Source organism: Nicotiana tomentosiformis, chromosome 2, assembly GCF_000390325.3.
Source record: "Nicotiana tomentosiformis chromosome 2, ASM39032v3, whole genome shotgun sequence".
Lineage (NCBI taxonomy): Eukaryota > Viridiplantae > Streptophyta > Magnoliopsida > Solanales > Solanaceae > Nicotiana > Nicotiana tomentosiformis.
This window is the reverse complement of record NC_090813.1, coordinates 142,354,277-142,365,481: the sequence shown is the minus strand read 5'-3', so window position 1 is coordinate 142,365,481 and position 11,205 is coordinate 142,354,277. Positions and strand designations below refer to the sequence as shown.

Below are 11,205 nucleotides of genomic sequence, written 5' to 3'. Positions count from 1 at the left end.
CCAATGGCCTCTCCTGTGCTAAAATGAATGTCAAACTACCCATACTCCCTGTTCAAGGCATCCGCAACCACATTCTCCTTGCTTGGATGTTAAAGGACGGTAATATCATAGTCCTTTAGTAACTCAAGCCACCTGCGCTGCCTCAAATTAAGATCCATCTGCTTGAACAAATGCTATAAGCTGCGATGATCGGTGTAAACCTCATTGGACACCCCATAGAGATAATGCCTTGAGAGCATGAACTATCTCGGCCAACTCCAAATAATAAATGGGGTAATTCTTCTAGTGAGGCTTCAGCTGACGTAAAGCAAATGCAATAACTCACCCCTCCTGCATCAATACACAACCTAGGTCAATGTGTGAAGCGTCGTAATACACAGTATACATCCCTGAACCGTAAGGCAACACTAACACCAGTGCTGTAGTTAATGCGGTCTTGAGCTTCTGAAAGCTTGCCTCACAATCATCGGACCATCTAAATGGAGCACCCTTCTGGGTCAATCTAGTCAAAGGTGCTGCAATAGATGAGAAGCCTTCTACAAACCGACGATAATAACCTACTAACCGTATGAATCTCCTGATCTCAGTTGCTGTGGTAGGACGAGGCCAACATTGGACTAACTCGATCTTCTTGGAATCTACCTTAATACCCTCGCCTGATACAACATGCCCCAAGAATGCCACAAAATCTAACCAGAACTCACGCTTGGAGAACTTAGCATATAGCTCATGTTCCCGTAAGTTCTGAAGCATAACGCTCAAATGCTGCTCGTGCTCCTCCATACTACGCGAGTAGATCAATACGTCATCAATAAAGACAATGACAAATAAGTTAAGATATGGCCTGAACACCCCGTTTATCAAATCCATAAATTTTGTCAGGGCGTTGATCAAGCCGAAGGACATCACTAGAAACTCATAGTGCCCATATCTAGTCCGAAAAGTCATCTTCGGAGCATCGGAAGCGTGAATCTTCAGCTAATGATACCTAGATCTCAAGTCGATCATAGAGAACACCCTGCAATTGGTCAAACAAAGCATCAATGTGAGGCAACAAGTACTTGTTCTTAATGGTAACTTTGTTCAACTAGAGATAATCAATGCGCATCTGCATACACCCATCCTTCTTCTTCACAAACAATACCGGTGCAACCCAAGGCGACACACTCGGCCTGACGAACCCCTTTGCGAGCAACTGCTCAAGCTGTTCCTTCAACTCTTTTAACTCTTTAAGAGACATGCGGTACGGTAGTCGAATCATACTTAGACTACTCGGAATGATGCCAAATTTTACGTACAAGTCATAAATAACCATACAGACCTAGTCCTAGAATCGAAATCCCAAATTGACCTCGATAACACCAAAATCTACTTCCAACCAAATTTAAAGAACTAGAAAATCTTCAATGTGCCAACTTTCAACATTAAGCGCTGAAACCCTCCCGGATCACCCGAAACTTGATCCGAACACACACCCAAGTCCAAAATCATCATAAGAACCTATTGAAATAATCAAATCCCAGTTCCAAGGTTGTTTACTAAAAATGTTAACTCAAGTCAAATATGGCCATCTTAGGCCACTATTAAGGAACTAAGTGTTCTGATTTTAACATGAACCCTTCCAAACCTAAACCAACCATCCCCTAAGTCATAAAATAGTAAACACGCATACGGGGAGTCTTACATAGGGCAACAAGAACCTAGAAAGCAAAATGACCGGTCGGGTCATTACAGAAGATGTTAGCTTCTAAAGAACTTGTTATTAAAGTATTAAAGATGTTTTTTTCTTCATGGGAGTCGAAAGTCATTGCCATTTAGGAAGCTAAGGAGTTGGATAAAATCTCACTGGATGAATTGATTGGAGACTTGAAAATTCATGAAATGAGAAAGCTGGAATTACGCAAGGAAGATCCAAAAAGTGATAACACCCTGGTCCTTAATTCTATTGATGAAAGTGAATCAGATGATGATGACTTTGATATGGCTATGTTTGCTAAGAAGTTCAAAAAATTCATGAAGAATCCAAAAAATAATTTGAGCAGAGAAAACACTAGTAAAACTAAGGCATTATACAAGGCATCATATGATGGTTGTTAAAAGTGCAAGAAGTTAGACCACATATGGCCCGAGAGGCAGAGGTGGGAACTCCATACTTTCAGGTTGTGGGATAGCTCAGAGGATCGAGCGCATTCGAAACAAGAGTAGAGAGTTCATGTCGTGGGATAATCGGCCTCGGAATTCTGGTGGATTTAGTGGAGCCGCTTTTGGGGCCAGAGGTCAATTCATGAGGGGCCATCCTAGAAGGCCCATGCATTCAGCACCATAGCCTATTCGGGGTGCTCTAATGCAGCCTTTCTTCAGCGCCATTCCAGAGAGCACTTACCGTCCACCAGTTATACAAGGCTCCTCCAGTGGGTATTCAGGTTATCAGGGTCAAACCCAGAGTTAGCAGTTTTCCATTCTTAGAGATGTTTCGAGTGTAGGGGGTTGGGTCACATGAAGAGGTTTTGTCCTAAACTTTTCGGCAAGGCAGTGCAGCAGGACCATCAGCCTATGATCACCGCACCGCCTGTCCAGCCAACCAGAGGCTATGGGAAGGTGGGTAGGGGTTGTCCTAGAGGTGGAGGCTAGTCAAGTGGCGTTCCGGCTAGATTCTATGCCTTTCCAGCCAGACCAGAGGTGGTAGCCTCCGATGCCATAATCATATGTGCTATTTCTGTTTGCGATAGATATGCTTTAGTACTATTTTAATCCAGGTTCTACCTATTCATATGTCTATTCTCTATTTGCTCCTTATCTAGATGTATATCATGAGTTCTTACGTATTCCTATATATACGTGTCCACGCTAGTGGGTGATTCTGTTATTGTGGATCGGGTTTACCAGTCCTGTGTACTGGCTTTCTATGGGTATGAGACCAGAGTGGATCTTTTATTGCTCGATATGATTGACTTCTAGGTTATCCTGGCCATGGATTGGTTGTGCCCATATTATACCATTCTCGATTGCCATGCCTAGATTGTTACCTTAGCGATTCCAAAGTTGCCTAGGTTGGAGTGGGGAGGTTCATCTATTAATACATCCAGTCGGGTTATTTCTTTCTTGAAGGCTCGACATATGGTCCAGAAGGGTCATTTGTCCAATCTGGCCTTTGATCGAGATATTGCGGTGGATAATCCCTTGGTAGATTCAGTGCCTATGGTACGGGAGTTTCCCAATGTATTTCCTGCTGATTTTTCAAGCATGCCACGGGATTGCAATATCAATTTTAGAATTGATTTGACACCAGGAACCCAACCTATCTCTATTCCTCCTTATAGTATGGATCCAGTGGAGTTGAGAGAGTTGAAAGAGCAACTTCTGAAGTTGCTCGAGAAGGGATTCATCAGACCCAACATATCATCTTGGGGTGCACCAGTATTATTTGTGAAGAAGAAAAATGGGAGTATGCGGATGTGCATTGATTACCACTAGCTGAATAAGGTCACCATAAAGAATAAGTATCTTTTACCGCGCATTGATGATTTGTTTGATCAACTTCACGGTATTAGTGTGTTCTCGAAGATCGACTTGAGATCTGGGTATTATCAGCTGAGGATTCGTGCGTCGGATATTCTAAAGACGGCTTTCCAGGCTAGATGTGGGCACTACGAGTTTCTAGTGATGTCTTTCGGCTTAACTAATGCTCTGACAACATTTATGGATTTGAAGATCGTGTGTTCAGGCCATCTTTACTAATGCTCTCATCTATTGCAACTCCTTTGACTAGATTGACCCATATGGGTGCTTAGTTCAGATGGTTCGATGATTGTGAGCCAAGCTTTTAGAAGCTAAAGGTCGCATAGATTACAACAACAATTTTTGTTTTGCCATCCGATTCAGGGATGTATACTATGTATTTTGACATTTCACGAATTGGGTTGAGTTGTGTATTGATGCAGGAGGGGCGAGTTATTATATATGCTTCACGCCAGTTGAAGCCTCAAGCGAAGAATTACCAAGTGCCTGATTTTTAGGTATTATCTTTATCGAGTGTCGTGTGGGGTTTATATCGATCACCGCAGTTCGCATCATATATTTAAGTAGAGGGATCTTAATCTAAGGCAGCGCATGTGTCTTGAGTTACTGAAGGATTATGATATTACCATCCTTTATCGTTCGGGCAAGGTGAATGTGGTCACAGATGCCTTGAGCAGAAAGGTCGAGAGTATGGGCAGTTTGGCATTCATTTTAGTAGATGGGAAGTTGGATTTGGACATTCAGTCCTTAGCTAACCGACTTGTGAGATTGGATATTTTAGAGCCTACTCGAGTTCTTGTATGTGTTGTGGATCATTCTTCCTTATTCGAGCCAATGAAGCATCGTTAGTTTAATGATCTTCACGTGTTGGTTCTCAGAGAGACAATACTACTAGGGTGGTTTCGGGCGGTTAACTAAAGGTTTGGAACTTGGAAAGTGCAGCTGAACTGCTGCTGGTGGTGTTTTCCGCACCTGCGGAGAGGGAGCCGAAGGTGCGCGACCGTAGAAGCGCATGTGAGGTCGAAGATGCAGGCAGTTTTGAGTTGGACTGGAACTGCAGGTGCGAGAAGGGGGACGCATCTGCGATCCCGCAGATGCGAGGCTGAGTCGCAGATGCGGAAGTGAGGAGTTGGTCGATTTCCCCAGAAGCGGAGGGAGAGGCGCAAGTTCGGTATTTGGTCGCAGATACGGAACCTGGGATTTTAAGTAAGTTCCGCACCTGCGATGGAAATTCCGCAGGTGCGGCATCGCAGAAGCAGAAAAATGGACCGCATGTGCGGTTTCACTGGGCAGAAAATATAAATAGAGGATTTCAAGATTGTTTCCTCATTTCCACCATTTTTAACTCGGACTTTGGAGCTTTTGAGGTGATTTTTGAAGGGGATTCAAGGAAATTCACTGAGGTAAGTCCCTTGAGCCTAAGTACCCTTAGCTATGGTGTTTTTCCATTGATTTCTCATCTAATTAGTGGGGTTTTGAAGTGAAAATTTGGGGTTAGGGCTTCAGAATTGGAGAGTGAACTTTGGGGTTTTGGAGGGGCAAATGAGGTCGGATTTGGATAAATTTAGTATGGTTAGACTCGTGAGTGAATGGGCTTTCGAATTTTGTGACTTTTTTCAGTTTTCAAGATGTGTGTGTGTGTGTGTGGGGAGGGGGGGGGGTTGAGTCGATTTCAGGTTTTTGCTCTCATTTATTAGTTTTCTTGTGGAATTGATCCCTTTAGACTTTATTGATTGTGTTGTATTACTTATGGCTAGATTTAGGACGTTTGGAGGCCGATTGGAGAGGCAAAGCTATTGCGGAGTAGGATTTTGCTAGGATTGAGGTAAGTAACAGTCTTAAATCGGGTTTGAGGGTATGAAACCCCAAGAATTTGTACAATGTGAATATTTGGAGGTGACGCACATGCAAGGTGACGGGCGTGTGAGCGTGCACCATGAGGGATTGTGACTTGGTCCATCCTGTGAGACTGCAAAGCCTAATAGTCATTGTTATTACTTGTTTTTTCTTGTCTTTTAGCAATTGACTTCCTTTCATGTTATAAACCATGCTTAGGCCATATGACATCACTATTGGGACCCGCTACGGTAGAATATTTGTTGAATTGACTGCTAATTGCTGTCTTGTACTCAGTCACAGTCTTATTTGTGTGTTATATCTCCATTCCCTCTCATTTTTTGTTGAGACTTGTTGTATTTTCTGTTTGGGCTAATTATTATGATATTCTGTGAGCCCGAGGGGATGGAGAGGTTAGTGACTGAGATAGGGCACGAGTGCCAGGTTGAGAGCTATGTGAGAAATATTGGATCGGGCTGCACGCCGCAACAATATTGGATCGGGTTGCACGCCGCAATAAGCCTTTGGGCCATATATCGGATCGGGATATATGCCGCAGTAATATATGGATCGAGCTGCACGCCGCAACAGTATTGGGTCGTGCTGGACTCTGCAGCAATATAGCGCTTGGGTTGTAGGAGCCCCTCCGAAGTCTGTACACCCCCGGTGAGCGCAGGTACCTATTGAGAGTGTGTGTTGAGGGTTGAGAGCCGAGAGTATGAGCTGAGTGACTGCTGCCTTGAGAGGTTGTACTTGCTTTTATTTGTTGATACACTTATGTTGTTATCTGTTGTTGTTGTGAAATTTCTGGAAGATTCATATTTGTGTTACTTGAGCTCGAACTGATTAGACTTATACCACCGGATTGGAAAGCATGTTCACTCTTTACTGAAAACTTTTGAAATGATCTGTATTTTTTTTTAGCTCGTCACTGCTTTTCGGCTCCTCATTTAATTCTGTTACTTGCTGAGTTGGTTGTACTCATGCTACACCCCGCACTTTATGTGCAGATCTAGGTGTGTACAGTTCTGACAGTCACTAAGTTCGTGCGCGGGCTGATTATCGGAGACTTACGATAATCATCTGTAGTTGTCGGCGTCCGCAGTCCTTGTTTCTCCTTTCTTATTATCTTTTCTCTCTTGTATTGGCATTTGGCATAGACTGCAGTAGACTTCTATTTCTAGATTGGTTATTAGATGCTCATGACTTAGTGACACCCCGATGTCGGGCTATTTTTCTGTACTTATATTTTATTTGGGTTTTACCCCATATTTATGAGGAACTCCGGTTATTTTAAATGTCTTAAATCATTTCTGTTAAATTATGAAAGTGTTTTGGAAAGGTCAGTTTGCCTTTTACCACGATAGGCGCCATCACGATGGGTTAGGTTTTGGGTCATGACAGCGTCATTCGCTTCGGCAGTATTATGAGTTATTCTTTTGGGAATGGGCCATTCGCTTTGGTAGTACTATGTAATACTATTCTAATGGGATCAGGCCATTCACGTTGGCAGACTCCTGCGTAATACTTGATAGGGAGTTAGCATACATATGAGTTTTCCTGACTTGAGGTTTGATTTTGTACTTGATATTGGTTCGCCTGTTCCTTCGAGGCAGTTTATAGCATTTAATGATTTCGGAATTCTTCTTGCTTGAGAATCATAATATTTATATCTATTTGTCTCATTGTTATTTGTTGTGTTTCATATCTATCTACTTTATGTACATTGTTATTGGACCACTAGTAAGTATCGATGTCGATACTTCGTCACTACTTCTTCGAGGTTAGAATATATACTTACTAGGTATACATTGATTTACCTACTCATGCTATAATTCTGCACTAATTGTGCAGGTACGGAGATAGGTCATTCACGTGGTCACTCGGGCGCGTAGCCGCATTTGTTGGAGACCTTATGGTGAGCTTCTTTCCATGCCTTGACCCGCAGCACTCGGAGTCTCCTTCCCTAGATGTTTATTTTATTCTATCTATTTTATTCCAGACAATAGATATGGTGGTTGTATATATTCTATTAGATGCTCATGTATTTTGTGACACCGGGTTTCGGAGATCATTAGTAGATGTTTATGGTTGTACTTGATACATATTTCATTATGCTTTATATTTTGTTTACACTTCACGACTTAGTAGTAATGAAAGTACCTTACCATAGTTTCTAAACTAAATTTTACTGTATTAATGAGATTTTTTATTTTAAATCTATTATGAATGGATGATTGTGTTGGTGGTTTATCGTTGGCTTGCTTAACGGTAGCGCTAGGCGCCATCTCGGCCTATGGTGGGAATTGGGTCGTGACAGTATGTGTATTTCAATTTTTTTGTAAATCATTGGATCTTTTCCAACATTCGAGAATTATCCCTTCTTCTGCACCACCCCAGTCCACCCAGTGTTGTTGCCCACTTCTACTAAGGCTAGGCTTAGTGGCATACGCAGAATTTCTTGTAAGAGGTGTCACATTTTTTAATAGGTAAACAAAGAAGTGAACCAATGAATAACTACTATAATGACATCATATTTAAAATAAAACACAAAATTCAGAACATTACTATAACTCTCTAAAACGAGTTTTTATTTTTTAAGATGTATCAATGATAGTCTTATTAGAAATAGTACTAAATATATTTTTAAGAATGATTTGATTATATTTATTGTCAACCTCACTAACATGCATTTTAGCTCAAGTAAATTTTGTTGCTCCTTAATTTTGTTAGAGGTTAGTGGTTCAAACCTCACTAATAAAAATAATATTTTATTAAATAAAGTTTTCAAAATAATAAAAACATAAGTGTCTCACCAAATGGATTCGAACTCTTGAAGCCACTTGAAGCGCTCAACTAACAGACCAGCGAGCCTTTTTAGTACAAGTGGTGTCACATGTATCAATTTATACGAATTAATTTGGTCTTACTTATTGCCTATATATGTACATTTAATAAATTTTTTCGGCGAAGCAGTATCATGTGACAATGCTTTCCATAAGGTGGATGCTCCCCTGGCTAGGCTTAATAGGAGCAAGAGACTAGGAAACAACCACAATAAAATGAAATTTGATCCTGTATATTACTCAGATTTCTCATCATCATAGAGAAAGGGAATACGCAATAAGAAGTACAAATTTGTATACGACATACTGCTAAAAAAATGACTTGACTATCCTAGACACCAATTCCTTGATATGACGATTTTGACAGGATCCACATTGAAATCCAATCAATATACATTTCGAATACGAGAATTGTGATAAAAGTAAATATCTCAATAGGCAAAGGTTCCATAATGTAATCAAAATGTTTTATATTGGATTGAGAAACCATAGGCATCCAATTCCACAAAAGTGATGCTCTCTCTCTCAAAGTCCACAACTTGACCCAAAATTAAAATTCTGTAGGTTCAAATAAATTCAAAACTTAACATTTCCTTCATTTTATTGATACATAGTCCTAAATGAAAATTTTCATAACCCAAGCTATAGATCATCGCATGAATAGGATTGATGACAAGGAGTTTGAAAAAAACAGTCATTGCTAGAGTGACTAGTGAGCACAAGTTCTCTTTCTCATAAATGGCTACTGGGCCAGAATGGTTAGGCCATTTTATTTCATTTGTAACCCACCTAAATAACACCAGAAACTCAAGTAGAAGTCATCAGTGGTATAATTATTTGAGATGCCAACATTGTTGTCCTGAGGATATGGCGAAAATGAAGAAGACCTCTCGCAGCCAACAAAGGTGATGGTCATGTGTTAACTTAAAGTGCATCAATGCCCTTAATGATATCCTTATATAGAGAAATTCCGACAAATTAATGAAGTTAATTATCATTTCATTAATAGAACTATTTTTTTAAAAATATTTAAATATATGTATTCGTTGAAAAAAATTTAGAGTCCTCTCTTTTTTGTAATATGAACCTTTGATTAGTAAAAATTATTACTTATTTGATAATAACATAAATATAACGGTGTCTAAACCATTTATTGGACGAAAAATATTCCTAGTGGAACTTGTTAAAGACTGGAAGAACGATTTATACAAAAAATAGTATTGTCATTCTTTAATATGGCCAAACGAATCAATAGAGCAACATAAGATGTTTAATTCAAAAAGATTATTTCATACAAATACTTTGAATATAATCGTCTTTAGATGATTGTACACTTAAGTTATAAGAAAAAGATAATCATTCGAAGGAAAGAAGTTCTTTCACATTGTTTCGATTCACTAAAATAGCCACAAGACGCGTCGTGATAACATTTGATTCACTGACGCTGATTTCTAGTTGATAAACGGTACCGTCAGGAATTACATCAGTTCCTCCTGCTATCACTCTTACAAGTCGAAATTTGCTTTTAGCCTCCTTATTGTGCTCATTCACAGCAAATGTTGCGATTTCCACAACTTTAGGGTCATTTGGATTTTTTATGGGTTGCTCACCATCAAGAAAATTATGTCTCAGACCACTCGTTGCGGAAGAGACATGAAAGAAAGAAGAAGCAACGACAATGATTGAGAGGCTTGAGAGGAGGAGAAAGTTGAATTGTTGGGCCATTTTTCTTTCGCCTAGAATTATTAGAGGAGTGAATAACATCAAGTGAAGAAGGACTTATTTATAGGAGACACTGCCTTGAAATTAGTTTAGCAAGGTGAAATTAGATGTGAACATAATTATTATTTTAGTGTTATAATTAGGCTATTTTGGTATAATATTCATAATAAATAACTATATTCGGAATTGAGTAGAAATAGAATTAATTTAGAGAATACATATTAAGAAAATAATTATATATTTTACTACTTATAAATGTTTTACTATTAATAAATGTTTTACTATTTCATATACATGTGAAATTTGAAATAATTATACTACAAACAAAATTACACTAACCTTTAGACTATTTTATTGTATATTAAGAAAAACCTTATATTTCCTGCTATATGAAAATAATAAACTATATAATTACATAATATAAGGAGGAATATCGACTTTCGAGTCAATACGATATAAGGATATAACCTTTTGTTCGGTAATATCCAACTAAACTTGTTAATAGACAAAAATTTAATTATTTTATCTTTTATATCTCCTTTAATTCGTTACTTACATTATAAAACAAAAATACTAGGACTAAGGTTTTAAATAGCTAACAAAAATTTATTTGCACCATTATATTCAATTGTAGTTAATAATTTTAAAAAATAAAATTTGACTGGGCATATCAGTTATATGTATAACCTCTAAAGCAATTTACAAGATACACACTAATTAATTCACCATTATAAAATATTAGTTTTTTTTCTTCTAAATGACACATTGATCTTAGGAGTAATGCTTAAGACTTTTAGCTGGCGGTTTCAGAAAAAGATAAAATATTTACATAAAAATAGTTCATATATATATGTATATCTACTGCTTATATATAAGAGAGGATAAGCAGCTGATGGTCAACATGCTTGGCACATAAAGGGCGTTTTGGTAATTTCAGTTAAAATAAAGCAATATGATTGCTTTACTTTACGGTAGCTTCAACATAATTTTTTGAGTGATTTGACTAAATTGCCCCTGAGCTTATTTCATCAAACATCATCACACTTCTACCCTCCAATCCCTCACGTGGGCCCCAATGTCCCACCCCACCCAACTTTCTTTCTAATAATTAGTGATGTACCTAGAGGTCCCATTTATCTTTCTCATTTCTTCGTTTGATTTATATTGTTTTAGTGTTGATTGATCAGCGTAACAAATATGTGATATTTAATATTATTTACTCAAAAAAATAATACTTCATAAATTTTTATATCTAAATGCAAATTTTTTACTTTAATTATCT

General features: G+C 38.6%; 1 protein-coding gene across 1 annotated transcript; it reads right to left on the bottom strand.

Annotated features, from left to right (window-relative positions):
- Positions 1–9,557: 9,557 nt before the first annotated feature.
- On the bottom strand, positions 9,558–9,926 carry LOC117279046 (cysteine proteinase inhibitor 4-like). The gene has a single exon (XM_033658493.2). It carries the CDS (start codon positions 9,924–9,926, stop codon positions 9,558–9,560), a length of 369 nt encoding a protein of 122 aa, XP_033514384.2.
- Positions 9,927–11,205: the final 1,279 nt, after the last annotated feature.